Here is a 22855-nt window from a genome sequence, read left to right as displayed (position 1 = left end):
GATTGTGTCCCCTCAACAAATATGTTGAAGTCCTAATCTCAGTACTATGAATGCGAACTTACTTGCAAATAAAGTTGTTGTAGATATTCTTAGATTGAACATGAAGTCAAACTGTAATAGGGTGGGCCCATAATCCAATATAATGGGTGCCTTTATTAGAAAAGGAGAGAGAAGCATACAGGGAGAAGATGGCCTTGTGAAGACACAGAGATAAATGGAGAGCACAATATGAAGACGGAGGAAGAAATTGGAATAATGCATCTGCAAGCAAAGGAATTCCAATGATTGCTGGCAATCACCAGAAACTAGGGAAGAGACATGGAACAGACACTCCCTCAGAGCCCTCAGAAGGAACCAACCCTGCTGACACCTTGGTTTCAGACTTCTGGCCTCCTGAACTGTGAGAGAATAAGTTTCTGTGGCTTTAAGCCACCAAGTTTGTGGTAATTTGTTATGGCAGCCCTAGGAAACTATTACAGATTTTGGTAACAGAAATGGAGTCTGACAAGTTCAAAATCTATAGGGCAGGAAATTCTGGCAAGAGTTGAGATTTCAGTCATGAGTCTGAAATTGGTAGGGCAAGTCAGCATGCTGGAAACTCAGACAGTTTATGTGCTAGTCTTGAGTGAGGCCTTCTTGCTTCTCCAGGAAACTTCAGCTTTTACTCTTGAGGCCTTCAACTGTCTGGATGGTGCACACTCAGAAATCAAGAGGAATCTCCTTTACTTAAAGTCAACTGGTTGTGTTTGTTAATCACTTCTACAAAATACCTTCAGAACAACATTTAAACAACATCTAAAAAAACAACTAGGCACCATGGCCTAGTAAAGTTGATACATAAAATTAACCATGACAGTTCTCTCTTTTCAAGGTCTCCCAATCCAAACCTGATCTTCAAATAAAGACAATAACAAAGTCATTCTTTTGTATTATATGATACAGCCATCCTGAACAACTGAAAATGCACTAGCCCTTTCCCCAGGAGAGGATGCATCCTTGGGTGATGGTTGCTCTTCTTCTTTATGTCCTATAACACATTCACACATACATGCTTGCATGTGCACACACACACATACACACATGTATGCATACATATTCATAGCAAAGTGAACCCCAAAAGACCAACGCCAAGGCACATTATAATTAAATTGGCAAACACCAGCGACAAAGCAAGAATCTTAAAAGCGGCCAGAGAGAAACAGAAAGTTACCTATAAAAGATCTCCCATCAGACTAGTGACTGATTTCTCAACAGAAACACATCAGGCAAGAAGGGAATGGAATGAAATATACAAAGTCATGCAAAGGAAAGGTCTGAATCCAAGAATACTGTACCCAACAAGCTATCAATAAAAATTGAGGGTGAAATCAGGAGCATCACAGACAAAAAAGGACGACGAGAGTTCATTACCACCAAACCAGCAATGCAAGAAATGCTAAAAGGTCTGCTATAAAAAAAAAAGAAAAAAAGAAACAAAGAAGGAACACAGGGGTAAAGAATAAAAATGGCGACAAACAAGTACCTATCAATAATAACTTTAAATGTAAATGCATTAAATGCCCCAATCAAAAGACATAGGGTAACTGAGTGGATAAGAAAACATGACCCATATATCTGCTGTCTACAGGAAACCCACCTCAGAAAAAAAGATGCACACAGACTGATGGTGAAAGAATGGAAAAAGGTTTTTCAGGTGAATGGAAATGAAAAAAAAAGACGGAGTAGCAATACTTATATCGGACAAATTAGATCTCAAAGTGAAGGACATAAAAAGAGATAAGGCAGGCCACTTCACAATACTGAAGGGAGCAATCCAAAAAGAAGAAATATCTCTGGTAAACATATACGCACCCAATAGAGGAGCACCCAAATACATAAGAAAACTTCTGGAGGAGATCAAGGGAGAGATTGACAGCAATACAATCATAGTAGGGGACTTTAATACCCCACTATCACCATTAGACAAATCCTCTAAACAAAAAATCAGCAAAGAAACATCAATCCTAAATGACTCACTAGATCAGAGGGAATTAATTGACATCTTCAGAACATTTCACCCCAAACCCACAGAATATACATTCTTCTCAAGTGCACATGGTTCATTTTCAAAGACAGACCATATATTGGGTCACAGGCAAATTCTCTTCAAATTCAAGAAGATAGAAATCATATCAAGCATCTTCTCAGATCACAATGGCATAAATCTGGAAATCAACTACAATAAAAACAATCCAAAAAAATCAAACACATGGAGACTAAATAGCATGCTATTAAACAATGACTGGGTTACCAGAGAGATCAAAGAAGAAATAAAAACATCATGGCAACAAACAACAATGAAAACACAACAATCCAGAAAAAATGGCGAGCCGGCCTGCCGTTGCAGCATCAAGCCGGTGGCTGGAGGGCATTCGAAAATGGTATTACAATGCTGCAGGATTCAATAAACTGGGGTTAATGCGAGACGATACAATACATGTGAATGAAGATGTAGAAGAAGCCATCAGAAGGCTTCCTGAGAACCTGTACAACGACAGGGTGTTTCGCATTAACAGAGCACTGGACCTGTCCATGAGGCAGCAGATCTTGCCTAAAGAGCAGTGGACAAAATATGAGGGGGATAAATTCTACCTTGAACTGTATCTGAAAGAGGTTATTCGGGAAAGAAAAGAAAGAGAAGAATGGGCAAAGAAATAATCATGGAATCAATCTGTGGATGTATCTGTCCTCAGTATTTTAATTATGTTGGTTAAACTTGAAATGCACAATTTGAAACCATCTTGGTTTCAAATATATAAATAAATATCTATTATAACTTTAAAAAAAAAAAAGAAAACACAACAATACAAAACCTATGGGACACAGCAAAAGCAGTCTTGAGAGGGAAGTTCATAGCTCTACAAGCTCACTGCAAAAAAACAAGAAACAATGATAATAAATTACCTAACCCTACAACTCAAAGAGTTAGAAAGAGAGCAACAAGAAAAGCCCAGTGTAAGCAGAAGGAAGGAAATAATAAAGATCACAGTGGAGATAAATGACATAGAGACCAGAAAAACATTACAAAAGATCAACAAAACCAAGAGCTGGTTCTTTGAAAGGATAAACAAGATTGATGAACTTCTAGTCTTAACTGGTTTGGCTCAGTGGATAGAGCATCAGCCTGCAGACTGAAGGGTCCCAGGCTCCATTCCGGTCAAGGGCCTGTACCTTGGTTGCGAACGCATGCCCAGTTGGGGGTGTGCAGGAGGCAGGTGATCGATGTTTCTCTCTCATCTATGTTTCTAGCTCTCTATCCATCTCCCTTCCTCTCTGTAAAAAATCAATAAAATATATTTTTTTAAAAAAGATTGATGAACCTCTAGCCAGGCTCACTAAGAAACAAAGAGAGAGGGCCCAAATTAACAAAATCAGAAATAAAAGAGGTGAAATAACAACAGACCGCACATAAATACAAAGGATTGTTAAAAAATACTATAAACAACTCTACTCCAACAAACTAGACAACCTGGAGGAAATGGACATATTCTTAGAAAAATACAACCTTCCAAAACTTAATCAGGAAGAATCTAAAAATCTAAATAGGCCAATAACTATGGAAGAAATTGAAGCAGTCATCAAAAAGCTTCCAGTAAAAAAAAGCCCGGGAAAAGACAGCTTCACAGGGGAGTTTTACCAAACAATCAAAGAACTAAAACCTATCCACCTCAGACTTTTCCAAAAAATTCAAGAGGAAGGAACACTTCCAAGCTCATTCTATGAAGCCAGCATCACCTTAATACCAAAACCAGATAAAGACAACACAATGAAAAAGAATTACAGGCCAATATCCCTCATGAACATAGATGCCAAAATCCTCAACAAAATCTTAGCAAATTGGATCCAGCAGTACATCAGAAAGATCATACACCATGACCAAGTAGGATTTATCCCGGGGATGCAAGGATGGTACAATATCCACAAATCAATAAACATAATACATTACATAAACAAAAGGAGAGATAAAAACCACATAGTTATATCAATTGATGCAGAAAAAGCATTTGACAAAATCCAACACCCATTTTTTATAAAAACTCTCAGCAAAGTGGGAATAGAAGGATCATACCTCAACATAATAAAAGCCATATATGGCAAACACACAGCCAACATCATATGCAATGGGCAAAAGTTAAAACCAATTCCCCTAAGAACAGGAACAAGACAGGGATGCCCACTCTCACCACTCCTGTTCGACATAGTACTGGAAGTATTAGCCATTTCAATTAGACAAGAAGAAGAAATAAAAGGCATCCAAATTGGAAATGAAGAAGTAAAACTGTCTTTGTTTGCAGATGACAGGATATTGTACGTAAAAAACCCTAAAGACTCCGTCAAAAAACTATTAGACTTAATAAAAGAATTTGGCAATGTAGCAGGATACAAAATTAATGGCAAGAAATCTATGGCATTTCTATACACCAATCATGAACTTACAGAAAGAGAGACTAAAAAAGCAACCCCATTTACCATCGCACCAAAAAAAATAAGCTACCTAGGAATAAACTTAACTAAGGAGGTAAAAGACGTGTACTTGGAAAACTATAGGAAGCTGAAAAAAGAGATAGAGGAAGACATAAACAGATGGTAGAGCATACCATGTTCTTGGATTGGTAGAATCAACATCATTAAAATGTCCATACTACCCAAAGCAATCTATAAATTCAACGTACTCCCCATTAAAATACCAACGACATATTTCAGAGACCTAGAACAAACTCTCCAAAAATTCATCTGGAATAAAAAAGACCCCGAATAGCTGCAGCAATCCTGAGAAAGAAGTACAAAGTAGGTGGGATCTCAATACCAGATATCAAGCTGTATTACAAAGCCACTGTTCTCAAAATTGCCTTGTACTGGCACAACAACAGACATATAGATCAATGGAATAGAATAGAGAGCCCAGAAATCAGCCCCAACCAATACGCTCAATTAATATTTGACAAACGAGGCATGAACATACAATGGAGTCAAAACAGTCTCTTCAATAAATGGGGTTGGGAAAATTGGACAGATACATGCAAAAAAAATGAAACTAGACCACCAACTTACACCATACACAAAAATAAACTCAAAATGGATAAAGGACTTAAATGTAAGATGGGAAACCATAAAAATACTAGAGGAATCCAAAGGCAACAAAATCTCAGCCATATGCCAAAGCAATTTCTTCACAGATACATCTCCTAGGGCATTGGAAACTAAAGAGAAAATAAACATATGGGACTACATCAAAACAAAAAGCTTCTGCACAGCAAAAGGAACCATCAACAAAACAAGAAAGCCTACTGCATGGAAGAACATATTTGCCAATGTTATCACTGATAAGGGTTTAAACTCCAACATTTATAGGGAACTCATACAACTTAACAAAAGGGAGATAACCAATCCAATCAAAAAATGGGCAAAGGACCTAAATAGACACTTTTCAAAAGAGGACATTTAGAAAGCCAAGAGACATATGAAAACATGCTCCAAGTCACTAATCATCGGAGAGAGGCAAATCAAAACAACAATGAGGTATCATCTCACACCTGTCAGAATGGCTATCATCAATAAACCAAAAAACGACAAGTGCTGCCCTGACCGGCCTTAGGACTGAAGGGTCCCAGGTTCAATTCTGGTCAAGGGCGTGTACCTTGGTTGCGGGCAGTAGGGAGTGTGCAGGAAGCAGCTGAATTGATGTTTCTAACTCTCTATCTCTCTCCTTCTCCCTTCCTCTCTGTAAAAAAATCAATAAAATATATTTTTTAAAAAACAAACAAAAAAAAGACAAGTGCTGGAGAGGATGCGGAGAAAAAGGATCACTTGTACACTGCTGGTGGGAATGCAGACTGGTACAGCCACTATGGAAGACAATATGGAGTTTTCTCAAAAAGTTAAAAATGGATCTGCCATTTGCCCCAGTATTACCACTTCTAGGAATATATCCCAAGAAAACAGAAACACCAATCAGAAAGGATATATGCACCCCTATGTTAATATCAGCACAATTTACCATAGCTAAGATCTGGAAACAGCCTAAGTGCCTATGAGCAGATGAGTGGATTAAAAAACTGTGGTACATCTACACAATGCAATACTATGCTGCAGTAAAAAAGAAGGAATTCTTACCATTTGCAACAGCATGGATGGAACTGGAGAGCATTATGTTAAGTAAATAAGCCAGTCAGTGAGAGAAAAATTCCACATGATCTCACTCATTTATGGATAATAAAGACCATTATATACTGATGAACAAAAATAAATACAGAGGCAGAGCAGCATTAAACAAACTGTCAAACTACAGCAGAAAGGCTGGGAAGGGTTGGGGGGGTAGGAGATCAACCAAAGGACTTGTATGCATGCATATAAGCATAACCAATGGACACAAGACACTGAGGGGTAGGGGAGGCTGGGGGAAGGTTAAGGGGGGAAAAAGGAGACAAATGTACTACTCATTGTAATATTTTAAGCAAAAATAAAATATATATAAAAAATAAAAATAAAATAAAAAACAAAAAAAACGAAAGAAAAAAAATAAAGTAAGCAGATAAAGAACATATTTTAATATAACAAAGGTCATCTTTACTAATAAAAGACAAACATGCAAATTGGCCATACTTTCGCTATGCCTTAAGCCATGCCCATCAGCCAATCAGAGAGACTATATGCAAATTAACCCAACCAAGATTGCGGCCAGCCACGGAGTTGGAGCAAGCTGGAGGCTTGGTTGCCCCAATGATGGAGGAAGCCAAGCTTCCCAGCTGCCTCAGCTGGCTCTGAACTCCACTCAAAGCAACAAAGTTTCAATTATATAAGGTAAATAAACCCCAGATACCTTCTTTCAGCCGGCCGTGGCCACGAACCTGAAGCGAGCAGGAGTGGGTTGCCCCTGGTGATGGAGGAAGCCAAGATTCCCTCTCACCAGCTCTGAGCTCCTCTCAAGGCTACAAAGTTTCAATTATAGAAGGTAAATAAATCTCAGAATTAAAAAAAAAAAGGAGAGGCTGGGAGCTTCCATCGCTGGGGGTGGGGGGGCTTGGCCAGCCTGAAAACGGCCCTCAGCCCCTCACCCAGACTGGCCAAACCTCCATGGGGTGAGGGTCCCCACTGATGGGGGGGGGGCTTGACCAGCCTGCAAACAGCCATCAGCCCCTCACCCAGGCTGGCCAGGCACTTTAGTGGGGACCCCCACCCTGAAGGGGGTGTGACCAGCCTGCAAACACCCATCAGCCCCTCACCCAGGTTGGCCAGGCACCCCAGTAGGACCCCCACCCTGATCCGGGACACCCTTCAGGGCAAACCAGCCAGCCCCCACCCATGCACCAGGCCTCTATCCTATATAATAAAAGGGTAATATGCAAACTGACCCTAACAGCAGAATGACTGGGAATGACTGGTCACTATGACACACACTGACCACCAAGGGGCAGACGCTCAATACAGGAGCTTCCCCCTGGTGGTCAGTGCGCTCCCACAGTGGAGCTCTGCTCAGCCACAAGCCAGGCTGACAGCTGCCAGTACAGCGGTGGTGGTGGGAGCCTATCCTGCCTCCTCAGCAGCACTAAGGATGTCCGACTGCAGCTTAGGCCTGCTCCCCGCTGGTAAGTGGACATTCCCCAGGGCTGCCGGGCTGCCAGAGGGATGTCCAACTGCCAGCTTGGGCCTGATCCCCCAGGGAGCAGGTCTAAACTAGCAGATGGACATCCTCCAAGGGGTCCCAGATTGCAAGAGGGCATAGGCCAGGCTGAGGGACCCCCCAGAGTGCACAAATTTTTGTGCACCGGGCTTCTAGTCCTATATAATAAGAGAGGAATATGCTAATTAGCCTCAACTGGATATGCTAATTGGTCACGACCAGTATGCAAATTGACCATCACTCCAACACACAAGTTGGCCGCCTCCATGTGGTCAAAGATGGCTGCCCTCATGTGGCCACAAGATGGCCACCACAAGATGGCTGGCAGGGGAGGGCAGTTGTGGGGGACCAGGCCTGCAGGGGAGGGTAGTTAGGGGCAACCAGGCCTGCAGGGGAGGGCAATTGGGGGTGACCAGGTCTGCAGGGGAGGTCAGTTGGGGTGACCAGGCTGGCAGGGGAGGGCTGTTGGGGGCGATCTGGCCAGCAGGGGAACAGTTAGGCTTCAATCAGGCTGGCAGGGGAGTAGTTAGGGGCAATCAGGTAGGCAGACAGGCAAGCGGTTGGGAGCCAGCAGTCCTGGATTGTGAGAGGGATGTCCGACTGCTCGTTTAGGCCCAATCCCACATGTATCGGGTCTAAACAGGCAGTCAGACATCCCTCAGGAGGTCCTAGATTGGAGAGGGTACAGCTGTACTGAGGGACACCCGCCCCCCCCCCTCCCAGTGCACAAATTTCGTGCACCGGGCCTCTAGTATATAATAAGCCTATAACTGACATTGTACTCAATGGTGAAGGCTGAAAGATTTCCCTTTAAAATCAGGAAAAGGACAAGGGTGCTCAGTTTCACCACTCTTCTTAACACAACACTAAAAGTTTTAGCTAGAAAAATCAGGCAGGAAAAGAAACACAAGGTATCGGAAATGGAAAGGAAGAAATAAAATTGTCTCTATTTGCAGATGACATGACTTCATATTTAGAAAATATATATTTTTTGTTCTGACCCTAAACGGGCAGGCAGACATACCTCTCACAATTCAGGACTGCTGGCTTCCAACCGCTTGCCTGCCTGCCTATCTGATTGCCCCTAACTGCTCCCCTGCCAGCCTGATAGATGCCTAACTGTTCCCCTGCTGGCCTGATCACCCCTAACAGCCCTCCCCTGCCAGCCTGGTCACCCCAACTGCCCTCCCCTGCAGGCCTAGTCACATATGAGGATCTGGGAAGTTGCACTCCATCCTAACAAGTTAAATGCTGTACAAACTGAAAATCAACAACTCTTCTTTGATCCTTTAGAGAAATGAGGGCATAGGGCAAACCCCCAAAACTAGAGAGACAAAGGTGAATCTAGAGAATCACAACTTACCAGAGAGAAACCCATGAGCAGAAACGTCCTGGGAAACCAGTGCTGGGGCAGGAAACCCTGAACTATCCTATATAATAAAAGCCTAATATGCTAAGTGTCCAATTGTCCAGTAATCTGTTCAACCAATCAAAGCGTAGTATGCTAATGATATGCTAAGGCCACTCAACCACTCGCTATGATGTGCACTGACCACCAGAGGGAAGACGCTCTGACCCGTAGGTTAGCTTGCTGCTGGGGTCCAGCTAATCAGGACTGAGTGAGATGGGTTGGACACGCCCTGGAGCCCTCCCGTGTCCCCTCCCCGGCTGGCCAACCTCCCGCATCTCTCCCTGGCCCCGATCATACACTGGTGAGGTCCCTCAGCCTGGCCTGCACCCTCTCACAATCCGGGACTTCTTGGGGGATGTCGGAGAGCTGGTTTTGGTCCGATCCCACAGGCCAGGTTGAGGGACCCCACTGGTGCACGAATTCATGCACCAGGCTTCTAGTAACAGATAAATGCTGGAGGCTCAGTGTGAACAAGACTGAGTGCAAAACTCCAGGAGAGCTTGCACTTTTATGAGTTTTAACTCCAGGAGCCACATCAAGTTCTCACACTGAAGATGAGAGAAAAATCCTTTACTCCTTCAGGTGGAGTGCTGGGGGAAATAGTCATTGTGAGTACACCAGAACATCTGTTCTTCTAACAAGGCCTGCCCTGAGGAGAAATCATTCCACCAGAGCCTGACCACCTTGGGGGAGGGAAATGCCCACCCCAGTCCCTTTATCTTTCTTATCCCACCTAAGAGGGGCTGAGGAACACATGTGAAGGTCACAGCTCAAGGTACAGGCCCACAAATACTGAGATCTGCTCATAGCAGGAAAGTAAGAAACTAGAAAAATCCCTGGGCTATTGGAATGGGGAAACGGAGACAAGAAAATTAAACAAGGCCAAACAGATTGGGCAGCTTACAGCCAGCTTGGGAATCACAAGAACTTATCCTCCCCAACCAAGGACACTTGAGAGCAAATGGTTTATACCTTTCTCCCTAACCAGAAAATACATAGCTTAAATCACCCTGGCTGGGGAAAAAGAGAACAATGACCCAACTAATGTGATTTGTGCCAGCTAAACCCAGGGACAGATGAAGTTGGGGAACAAATAGCAATAACCCCATTAAAGCCAGACAGACCCTGGACAAAAGCAAAACAGCCCAAAGAATAACCCAAAACTCCCCTATACACTCATTTTGATGCATCAGCATATTTAAAATGCACCTGAAAAACTGATGAATAGGAGAAAAAAATGGCGACTAGCTGGAAGGTAGGGAGGGAGAGAGTGTGAGAGTGCAAGGAAGTGATAGAGGAGTGTGTGGACGTGTGTGGTGTGTGTGTGTACGAGCTAGGGACAGTTAGATTCTGCAGGTCTTCTAAGGGGCTGCTAAACCGTGCAGTCTTAGGCGGTGGCGGCCCGCTCCCTGCACGGACACTCCTGCGCGGCCAGCACAGGCACAGCGACCATGCCATCTTGGGAAACAGAGCTGCTTGAGACTAGGATCCTGGCCTCAGCACCACCCAGTCTGATCTCAGACGCATACCAGGACCCTGCAGCTACTGGGGACAGAGACCTGTGACCACAGCTACAGAACTGCAGACACCAAAAGTTCAGAAATCCCCGCGGCAGATCCGTGAGTAACAGAGCCCATCCCCCCTTCCCGCAGGCTCTTGGGCAGCGCCAGAGTAACTAACTGATAGACCCACCCCTTGCCAGGGCCTCAGCACTGCAGGAACTTTGGCCTGGAAGTGCGCGAGCACCTTGGAACTGATCCCGCTTAGGGCCAGGTTCAGGAGTCCTTGGCTGGGAGCAAATGCGCGAACCCCAGGAACTGAGCCTAGGCGCACTGCTGGCTTCAGAGGCCTGGGCTGGGAGAAATCGCCCGAACACCGGGAATTTGTCCCACGTATCACAGGCCCAGGGACCCTGATTCTCTGGGCAGGAGGCAGCACCAAGCACCAGTGACTTGACTGTGTTTCTTATCACCTGCGCCTGAGATCCTGATTCCCTGTGCATCCATACTAAGAGCCAGTGACTCCAATTCCTGGTGCAAGGGCACACAGGGAACCTGATTCTCAAGGCGAGATCTCGCGAAGCAACAGAGACTCTGATACTGAATTCTTGGGGAACTCTGACTCCTGGCACACGCTAGGGGGCTCTGGTTTTCAACATGCTCCAGGGGGTTCTCTGTTTCAGCACGGTGCAGGCAGGGTCCCTGATTCTAAGGGCGCGTACGAGGCCACATTGAGCGCTGACAGCACTGACTCTGAGCGAGCCTGGTTCCCACCAACCCACAACAACCACACATCTTAGTGTCAGAGCTCTTCAGTGACACTAGGGTGGTGGGAGGCTCCCAATGCACACGGCCCAGGCCCACGCAACTTGACGTTTGAACCATCGGGAGATAATCAGAATGAAGAGACAAAACAACACCCAGAGGAAAGACAATGAGGAGTCACCAAGAAAGGACATTAATGAAGTTGAAGCGTGCAACATGACAGAAAAAGAATTCAGAATAATGCTTGTACAATTCATTCACCGGATGGATGAGAAAATCAACAACCTATGCAAGAATCAGGAAGAAATGAAAAGTGATATAGCTACAATCAAAAAACACCATGGAAAGTTTCAACAGCAGACTAGAAGAAGCAGAGGACCGAATTAGTGAGTTAGAAGATAAGGCAGAGAAACAAGCTCAATCTGAACAGCAACTGGAGAAAAAAATTAAAAAGCAGGAGGAGAGCCTAAGGGAGCTTCGGGACAACATGAAACGAAGTAACATACACAAAATAGGGCTCCAAGAAGGACAAGAAGAGCAGCAAGTATTAGAAAATCTACTTGAAGAAATAATGTCAGAAAACTTCCCAGATATGGGGAAGAAAAATGTTACACAAGTACAGAGAGTCCCAGGCAAGATGAACCCCAAAAGACCCACACCAAGACACGTCATAATAACGATGGCAAATGTACAAGACAAAGAGAGAACCTTAAAGGCTGCAAGAGAGAACAGAAAGTTACCTACAAAGGATCCCCCATCAGATTATCAAATGACTTCTCAACAGAAACACATCAGGCCAGAAAAGAATGGACAGAAATTTACAAAGTGATGCAAACCAAAGGACTGAATCCAAGAATACTCTATCCAACAAGGCTACCATTCAAAATTGAAGGGGAAATAAGAAGCTTCACAGACCAAAAAAAGGCTAAGGGAGTTTATCACCACCAAGCCAGCAATGCAAGAAATGCTAAAGGGGCTGATGTAAAAAGAAGAACTAAAAAGCCCAGAAAGAAAACAGCCACAAAAAAATAGAAATGGCTACAAACAAGTACCTTTCAATAATAACTTTATTTAAAAAAAAAAAAAATTTTGTTCTTTTTTTTTTAATATATTTTATTGATTTTTTACAGAGAGGAAGGGAGAGAGAAAGAGAGTCAGAAACATCGATGAGAGAGAAACATCAATCAGCTGCCTCCTGCACATCTCCCACTGGGGATATGCCCGCAACCCAGCTACATGCCCTTGACCGGAACCGAACCCGGGACCCCTCAGTCCGCAGGCCGACACTCTATCCACTGAGCCAAACCGGTTTCAGCTATAATAACTTTAAACGTAAATGGACTAAATGCTCCAATCAAAAGACATTGAGTGGCTGAATGGATAAAAAAACATGACCCATATATTTGCTGTCTACAAGAGACCCACCTCATTAGAAGGGACTCACACAGACTGGAAGTGAAGGGATGGAAAAATATCTTTCAGGCAAATGGAAAGGAAAAGAAAGCTGGGGTAGCAATACTTATATCGGACAAAATAGACCTCAAAGTGAAGGCCATAAAAAGAGATAAGGAAGGCCACTTCATAATACTAAAGGGATCAATACAACAAGAGGATATAACCCTGATAAACATATATGCACCCAATGCAGGAGCACCCACATACATAAGAAAACTCCTGGAAGATATCAGGGGAGAGATCAATAACAATACAATCGTAGTAGGGGACTTTAATACACCACTGACATCACTGGATAAATCCGCTAAACAAAAACTCAGCAAAGAAACAGCAATCCTAAATGACTCACTAGATCAGATGGACTTAATCGACATGTTCAGAACACTTCACCCCAAAGCCACAAAATATACATTCTTCTCAAGTGCTCATGGGACATCTTCAAAAATAGACCACATATTGGGTCACAAACAAAGTCTCCCCAAATTCAAGAAGATTGAAATCATACCAAGAATCTTCTCAGACCACAAGGGCATAATATTAGAAATAAACTACAATAAAAACAACCCAAAATACTCAAACACTTGGAAGCTGAATAGCATGTTATTAAATATTGATTGGGTTACCAATGAGATCAAAGAAGAAATTAAAAACATCCCGGAAACTAATGACAATGAAAACACAATAATCCAAAACCTTTGGGACACAATGAAAGCAGTCCTGAGAGGGAAGTGTATAGCTCTACAGGCCTATCTCAAAAAACAATAAAAAAATGGTAGTAAATCATCTAAATCTACAGCTCAAAGAATTAGAAAGAGAGCAACAAGAAAACCCCAGAGTGAGCAGAAGGAAGGAGATAATAAAGATTAGAGCAGAAATAAATGACATAGAGACCAAAAAAAATAATACAGAAAATCAATGAAACCAAGAGCTGGTTCTTTGAAAGGATAAACAAGATTGACAGACCTCTAGCCAGGCTCACCAAGAAGCAAAGAGAGAGGACCCAAATCAACAAAATCAGAAATGATAGAGGCGAAATAACAACAGATCCCACAGAAATACAAATGATTGTTAAAAAATACTATGGACAACTCTACTCCAACAAACTAAACAACCTGGAGGAAATGGACATATTCCTAGAAAAATACAACATTCCAAAACTCAATCAGGAAGAATCTAAAAATCTCAATAGGCCAATAACTATGGAAGAAATTGAAGCAGTCATCAAAATCCTTATGGCAAACAAAAGCCCAGGACCAGACAGCTTCACAGGGGAGTTTTACCAAATATTCAAGGAAGAACTAAAACCTATCCTTCTCAAACTACTACAAAAAATCCAAGAGGAAGGAACACTTCCAAGCTCATTCTATGAAGCCAGCATCACCCTAATACCAAAACCAGGTAAAGACAACACAATGAAAGAGAACTACAGGCCAGTTTCCCTCATGAACATAGATGCCAAAATCCTCAACAAAATCTTAGCAAATTGGATCCAGCAGTACATCAGAAAGATCATACAACACGACCAAGTAGGATTTATCCCAGGGATGCAAGGATGGTACAATATCCGCAAATCAATAAACGTGATACATCACATAAACAAATTGAAAGAAAAAAAACCACATAGTTATATCAATTGATGCAGAAAAAGCGTTTGACAAAATTCAACACCCATTTTTGATAAAAACTCTCAGCAAGGTGGGAATTGAAGGATCTTACCTCAACATAATAAAAGCCATATATGACAAACCCACAGCCAACATCATACTTAATGGACAAAAACTAACACCATTCCCCCTAAAAACAGGAACAAGACAGGGATGCCCCCTCTCACCACTCCTGTTCAACATAGTAGTGGAAGTATTAGCCATTGCAATTAGACAAGAAGAAGAAATAAAAGGCATCCAAATTGGAAAAGAAGAAGTAAAACTGTCCTTATTTGCAGATGACATGATATTATACTTAAAAAACCCTAAACACTCCATCAAAAAACTATTAGACTTAATAAAAGAATTTGGCAATGTAGCAGGTAACAAAATTAACGCCAAGAAATCTATGGCATTTCTATACACCAATAGTGAACTTGCAGAAAGAGAGATTACAAAAGCAATCCCATTTACCATCGCACAAAAAAAATTAAGCTACCTAGGAATAAACTTAACTAAAGAGGTAAAAGACCTCTACTCAGAAAACTACAGGACGTTGAAAAAAGAGATAGAGGAAGCCATAAACAGATGGAAGAGCATACCATGTTCTTGGATTGGTAGAATCAACATCATTAAAATGTCCATACTGCCCAAAGCAATCTATAAATTCAAGACACTTCCCATTAAAATACCAATGGCATATTTCACAGACCTAGAACGAACTCTCCAAAAATTCATCTGGAATAAAAAACGACCCCGAATAGCTGCAGCAATCCTGAGAAAGAAGTACAAAGTAGGTGGGATCTCAATACCAGATATCAAGCTGTATTACATAGCCACTGTTCTCAAAACTGCCTGGTACTGGCACAACAGACATATAGATCAATGGAATAGAATAGAGAGCCCAGAAATCAGCCCCAACCAATACGCTCAATTAATATTTGACAAAGGAGGCAAGAACATACAATGGAGTCAAGATAGTCTCTTCAATAAATGGTGTTGGGAAAATTGGACAGATACATGCAAGAAAATGAAACTAGACCACCAACTTACACCATACACAAAAATAAACTCAAAATGGATAAAGGACTTAAATGTACGACAGGAAACCATAAAAATTCTAGAAGAACCCAAAGGCAACAAAATCTCAGACATATGCCAAAGCAATTTCTTCACTGATACAGCTCCTAGGGCTCTTGAAACTAAAGAGAAAATGAACAAATGGGACTACATCAAAATAAAAAGCTTCTGCACAGCAAAAGAAACCATCAACAAAACAACGAGAAAACCCACTGTGTGGGAAAACATATTTGCCAATGCTATCACTGATAAGGGTTTAACCTCCAACATTTATAAGGAACTCATACAACTCAACAAAAGGAAGATAAACAATCCAATCAAAAAATGGGCAAAGGACCTAAATAGACACCTTTCAAAAGAGGACATTCAGAAAGCCAAGAGACATATGAAAACATGCTCCAAGTCACTAATCATCCGAGAGATGCAAATCAAAACTACAATGAGGTACCATCTCACACCTGTCAGAATGGCTATCATCAACAAATCAACAAACGACAAGTGCTGGAGAGGATGTGGAGAACAAGGAACTCTTGTGCACTGCTGGTGGGAATGCAGATTGGTGCAGCTACTATGGAAGACAGTATGCAGTTTCCTCAAAAAACTAAAAATGGAACTCCCATTTCACCCTGTGATCCCACTTCTAGGAATATATCCCAAGAAACCAGAAACACCAATCAGAAAGGATATATCCCGCCCTATGTTCATAGCAGCACAATTCACCATAGCTAATATCTGGAAACAGCCTAAGTGCCCATCTGTAGATGAATGGATTAGAAAACTCTGGTACATCTACACAATGGAATACTATGCTGCTGTAAAAAAGAAGGAACTCTTACCATTTGCAACAGCATGGATGGAACTGGAGAGCATTATGCTAAGTGAAATAAGCCAGTCAATGAAGGCAAAATACCACATGATGTCACTCATTTCTGGATAATAAAGACCATTATAAGCTTATGAACAAAAATAGATACAGAGGCAGAGCTGCCTGGAACAGACTGTCAAACTACAGCAGGAAGGCCGGGGAGGGTGGGGGGGTAGGGAGGGGGTAAGAGATCAACCGAAGGACTTGTATGCATCCATATAAGCATAACCAATGGACACAAGACACTGGGGGGTAGGGGAGGCCAGGGGATTGTCAAGGGCGGGGGAAAAAAAGGGAGACATATGTAATACTCTTTGTAATACTTTAAACAATAAAAAAAAAAGAACTGATGAATATTCTACAGAAACCCTCCCCTAAGATTCTCCCCTACAGAAAAAAAAAAGAATAGAAAGCCCTCAGGATAAAGATTCAAGGCGGGCTCACTCTATCGCACCTCCATACCCCTACCCAGGCATAAATTTTTTATTTCTTCCTTAATTCTATGGGTCCCCATGAGATTTGCAGCTAGGGAAGCAGTGAGCAGTGGCAACTCGACCCAGGCTCACCCCTGATCCTGTCTCCAAGGTCCTCTTTTTCTGTGACGTCCCAGTGAGCTAAAGCAGCCCCACCCAGGCTCACTCTGTCACTGCGAGCTTTCCTTCCCAGTGAGCCAACAGCAGCCCTGCCCAGTCTCACTGCTTTCCTAGAGCATTTCTAGGGAGCCAGAACAGAGCACCTCCTACGCTCTCCTGCTGCTTCTACCCTAAGTGCTTCCTTTGTTTCACTGTCCCCAGAATTAAAAAACACACTCTCAAACCCATCTGACTCCTGATGCAAAATCTTTTCTACACAAAGTCAAGAATCTGCATACTACAGGCTGGCCTGAGGTAGACCTGCTCAGGGCTGGCCTCTGTCCGGTAGCAATAGAATTATGGAATGCTCTCCTGTCCCACACCTCACCACCACATTGAAATGGCCCCCGGGTAAAAATAGAAATACAATTTTTAAAACTATGTTTCTCAGACAATACTTAAGTCTCTGGGGAATCTCATAGATCAAAGAGGATAAGGGAGACAAAACAAGGACAGCACAGGAAAGTTTGTCCTCTGACAAGACAGCTACAGCATCCAAAACCTCATACAAACCTCACACAAAATTGTTTTTACCTCAGTTCCTTTTACTTGTGCATCTTGTCAGTTTTAACAAAAAAGTATAAGGCATACTAAAGGGCAAAAACACAGTTTGAAGAGACTAAGCAAGCATCAGAACCAGACTTAGATATGGCACAGATGTTGGAATTAAGAGATAAGGAATTTTAAAACCACTGTGATTAATATGCTAAGGCCTCTAATGAGTAAAGTAGACAGCATACAAGAATGAATGGGAAATATAGGTAGAGATGGAAATTCTAAGATAGAATTAAAGGAAAATGGAAGTGAAGACTGTTTTTGATGAGTTCATTAGTAAACTGAACACGTCCAAGGGAATAATCATGAGCCTGAAGATATGCCAATAGAAACTTCTAAAACTGACATTGTAATAGAAACAAGGAAAAGAAACAGAATACCCCAGAACTGTGGGACAATCAAAAACGTGCAACACAGCCATGACCAGCGTTGCTCAGTGATTAAAGCATCAGCCTGCACACCAAAGGGTCTTGGATATGATTTCTGGTCAGGGAACCTACATAGGTTGCAGGGTCGCTCCTTGTCCCTAGTATGGGTGCATGTGAGAGGTAACCAATTGATGTGTCTCTCTCACATCAATGTTTCTCTCTCTCTTCCTCCCTCCCTTCCACTCTGAAAAAGCAATGGAAAAAATATCCTCAGGTGAGGAGTAACAAAAAAAAACACACTTTTTTTTTTTAAAGATGCAACATACACATAATGGGAATATCAGGAGGAAAGAAAAGAGAGAAAACAACAGAAGAAATAATTGAAGCAACAATGTCTGAGAATTTTCCAAAACCAATGATAGGCCCAAACCACAGATCCAGGAACCCCAGAGAACATCAAACAGGATGAATACCAAAAAAGTCTACAACTAGCCATTCAATACCGCAGAAAATTAAAGACAAAGTCTTGAAAGAAGTCAGAGGGGAAAAGCTCTACCTATAGAGGAGCAAGGGTAAGAATTATATCAGACTTTGCCTCAAAACCAAGCAAGCAAGAGGAGTGGAGGAAAATATTTTTTAAAATATATTTTATTGATTTTTTTTACAGAGAGGAAGGGAGAGGGATAGAGAGTTAGAAACATAGATGAGAGAGAAACATCAATCAGTTGCCTCCAGCATACCCCCTACTGGGGATGTGCCTGCAATCAAGGTACATGCCCTTGACTGGAATCCAACCTGGGACCCTTTTCTATCCACTGAGCCAAACTTAGTTAGGGCAAAATATTTAAAACGTGGAAAGAAGAAATCTCACTAATCTAGAATTCTATATTCAATGAAATTATACTTCAAAAGTGAAACAGAAATAAAGACTTCCTCAGGAAAACAAAAATTAAGGAATTTTGTCACCAGTAGACCTAACTTGCAAGAAATATTATAAGAAACTTTTCAGGAAAACAGGGAAAATTATATAGATGAGATACTTGGATCTACATAAAGAAACATTGGAGAAGGAGTAAATGAAGGCAAAATAAAACATACCAAACATTATTCATAGTAGCCAATAATGGTAGCTAGAAGGCAGTGAATAAAATATTCAAAGTGCTAAGAGAAAAAAAAACTATTAACCAAGAATCTATATCCAACAAAGCTATTTTATCTAACAAAAGAGAAACATGGTAATTAGCCATAACTTCGCTACCCTTCCCATTGGCTAATCAGCGAGATATGCAAATTAACTGCCAACCAAGATGGCGGCCGGCAGCCAGGCAGCTGATGCGAACAGGGAGGCTTGCTTGCTCCAGTGACGGAGGAAGCCAGGTTCCCCGCCTGCTGCTGCCGGCCTCTCAGCTGCTCTCTAAGAAACATTGTTACAAATATAGAAGCTAAACAAAGCCCCAGAAACCTGCTTTCAGTCAGCTGGGATCTCAGAGCTGGAGTCGCAACAAAGTTTCAAATACAGAAGGTAAACAAAGTCCAGAAACCTGCTTTCAGCAGCCGAGGTCTCAGAGCTGGAGCCGAGCCTCAGAGCTAAAGATGGCTCTCAGCTTCAGTGACAGCCATAGAAGGTAAATAAAATCCCAGAATAAAAAAGAAAAAAGAAATAAAAGAGAGGTTGGGAGCTTCAGTCACCCGCCAGCCTGAAAACGGGCCTCAGCCCCTCACCCAGACTGGCCAGGCACCCCAGTGGGGACCCCCACCCTGAAAGGGCTGTGACCAGCTACAAACAGCCATCATCCCCTCATCCAGACTGGCCAGGCACCCAAGCGGGACCCCCACCCTGATCTGGGACACCCTTCAGGGCAAACCAGCCGGTCCCCACACGTGCACCAGGCCTCTATCCTATATAGTAAAAGGGTAATATGCCTCCCAGCACCGGGATCAGTGGGGCCGCAAGGCCTCCCAGCCTGGGATCAGCGGAGCCACAAGGCCTCCTGAACCCAGGATCAGTGGAGCCATGAGGCCTTCCAGCACCGGGATCAGTGGAGACGCGAGGCCTCCCGGCCTGTGATCAGCAGAGCCGTGAGGCCTCCCGGCCCGGGATCAGCGGAGCCACGAGGCCTCCTGAACCCGGGATCAGCAGAGCAGTGAGGCCTCACTGCCCTTGTGTCAAGCGGAGCCATGAGGACTCCCAGCACTGGGATCAGCGGAGCCGCGAGGCCTCCTGGCCCCTGGAGCAGCATGACAGGGGGCAGCGCCCAAACCCCCTGATCGGCCCTGCTCTGTGTGTGACAGGGTGGAGCCACAACCTCCCCATCGGCCCTGCCTTGAGTGTGACAGGGGGTGGCACCCCAACCCCCCAATCGGCCCTACCCTGAGCGTGACTTAGGGTGGCATCACAACTTCCTGATCTGCCCTGCTCTGTGCATGGCAGGGGGGATCCCAACCCCCTGATCGGCTCTGCTCTGTGGGTGACAGGGGGGGAGCTCCCTAGCCCCTTGATCAACTCTGCTCTGTGTGTGACAGTGTACGGAGCCCCAACCCCCCTGATGGGCCCTGCTCTGTGCATGGCAGTGGGCAGCACCCCAACCCCCTGATAGGCCGGCTCTGTATGTGACAGGGGTGGCGCCACAACCCCCAGACCTGCCCTTCTCTGTGTGTGACAGGCGGTGGCGCTGCAACCTCCCCATCGACCCTGCCTTGAGTGTGACAGGGGGCGGCACCCCAACCCCCCAATCGGCCCTACCATGAGCGTGACTGAGGGTGGCATCGCAACCTCCTGATCCGCCCTGCTCTGTGCATGACAGGGGGTGGTGCCCCAACTCCCCAATCAGCCCTGCTCTGAGACTGACCAGGGGCTGCGGGGAAGGCACCTAGGGATTGGGCCTGCCCTCTGTCACCCGGGAGCAGGCCTAAGCCAGCAGGTTGTTATTTCCCGAGGGGTCCCAGACTGTGAGAGGGCACAAGTGGGGCTGAGGGACACACACCCCCGCCCCCCGCCAGTGCACAAATTTTTGTGCACCGGGCCTCTAGTCTATAATAATAAAAGCCTAATATGCTAATTAGACTGGACAGCTGAACAACCTTCTGGACGTCATTCCGGACGACCTTCTGGATGAAGCCTCTTTGTGTTAGTGAATTTTATTGTCAATTGCCTTACCGGAAAATATACATTGCAGTAAAATACACATCACATAGCATTTACTATTTTGACAATCTTTTTAAGTGTTCAATTCAGTGGCATTAAGTGCATTCTCAATGCTGTGCAACCATCACCACCATCCATTTCCAGAAGTTTTTCATATTTCTAAATAGAAATTGTGTGCCTATTGTTAACTCCTGCTACCCCCTACTGAAGCCCCTGGAAACTTCTATTCTACTTTCTGTTTCTACTAGAGGCTCGGTGCACGACATTTGTGCACTGGGGGGGTGGGGGTGGAAGGGCGGGGTCCCTCAGCCCAGGCTGTGCCCTCTTGCAGTCCAGGACCCCTCAGGGGATGTCCAACTGCCAGCAGGGAGTGGGCCTAAGTCAGCAGGTGGACATCCCCTGAGGGGTCCTTAGTGCTGCTGCGGAGGCAGGAGACGCTTCCGCCACCATGGCTGCACTCACCAGCCGTGAGCCCAGCTTTCCCTGTGAGAGTTCCACTCAGCCAGAAGCTGGCTCGCTGCTCCTTAGTGCTGCCTCGGAGATGGGAGAGGCTCCTGCCACTGCTGCTGCGCTTGCCAGCCATGAGCCCGGCTTCTGGCTGAGCAGCACTCCCCTTTGGGAGCCCACTGACCACCAGAGCACTCCTGCATTGAGCATATGCCTCCTGGTGGTCAATGCATGTTATAGCTACTGGTCATTCTACCATTTGGTCGATTTGCATATTACCCTTTTATTACATAGGATAATTTCCCTATTCTAGAAACTCCATATAAGGGGGATGGTACAATAGTTGATTTTTTGTGTCTGCCTTATTCCATTTACCACAGTGTCTTCAAGGTCCATCCAAGCTGTAGCAGGTGTCAGAATTTCCTTCCTTTTTAAAGCTAGGTAACATTCCATTGTATGTTCTATGGTCTATGTATGGATAGACCATTGTATGGATAGACCACATTTTGCTTATCAATTCATTTGTCCATAGGCAGTTGGGTTGTTTCCATGTTTCATATTGTGATTAATGCTTTCATGAACATGGGTGTACAAATACATGTTTGTTTGCCTGCTTTCATTCTCTTGAATATATCATAGAATTGTTGGATCATATGATAATTCTAAGTTTAAATTTTTGAGGAACCACCAACCTTTCCACAGCACCATTTTTTACTCCCAGCAACAATGTACAAGAGTTCCAATTGTCCACATCCTAGCCAGTACTTGTTAATTTCTTTTTCTTTTTTCCTTTTTATTGACTTTATTGGAGTGGCACTGGTTAAAAAAAATTATATAGGTTTCAGGTGCACAATTCCACAACACATTCTCTGTATATTGTATTGTCTGTTTATCACTCAAGTCAAGGCTTATTCCATCACCATTTATCCCCCCATACCCTCCTCCACTTGCCCCCACCCACTCTCCTCCTGGCAATCACCACATTGTTGTCCAAGTCCATGAGTTTTTTCTCTCTTTTTTCCTCTCAGTTCCATCACCCGGCTCCAGCCCCTTAACCTCTCCCTTACAGGTGTCAGCCAGCTCTCTATCTATGAGTCTGTCTCTATTTTGCTTGTTAGTTCAGTTTGTTCATTAGATTCCACATATGAGTGAAATCATATGATACTCTGACTAACTAATTTCACTTAACATAAAGCTCTCCAGGTCCATCTATGCTGTTGCAAAGGGTAATTTTTTCTTCATTTTACAGCCAAGTAGTATTCCATTTGTAAATGTACCACAGCTTTTTTATTCATTCATCTACTGATGGACACTCAGGCTGTTTCCAAAT

At 43.6% G+C, this 22855-nt stretch overlaps 1 protein-coding gene across 1 annotated transcript; it reads left to right on the top strand.

Moving 5' to 3' along the window:
* The first annotated feature begins 2361 nt into the window (after positions 1–2361).
* LOC118658665 (cytochrome b-c1 complex subunit 7-like) lies at positions 2362–2831 on the top strand. Its single transcript, XM_036314198.1, has one exon. It carries the CDS (start codon positions 2362–2364, stop codon positions 2695–2697), a length of 336 nt encoding a protein of 111 aa, XP_036170091.1. The 3' UTR covers positions 2698–2831.
* Positions 2832–22855: the final 20024 nt, after the last annotated feature.

This window comes from Myotis myotis, unplaced genomic scaffold, assembly GCF_014108235.1.
Source record: "Myotis myotis isolate mMyoMyo1 unplaced genomic scaffold, mMyoMyo1.p scaffold_m19_p_6, whole genome shotgun sequence".
Taxonomy (NCBI): domain Eukaryota; kingdom Metazoa; phylum Chordata; class Mammalia; order Chiroptera; family Vespertilionidae; genus Myotis; species Myotis myotis.
The sequence above is the reverse complement of the archived record's forward strand: the minus strand, read 5'-3'. Positions and strand labels throughout refer to the sequence as shown.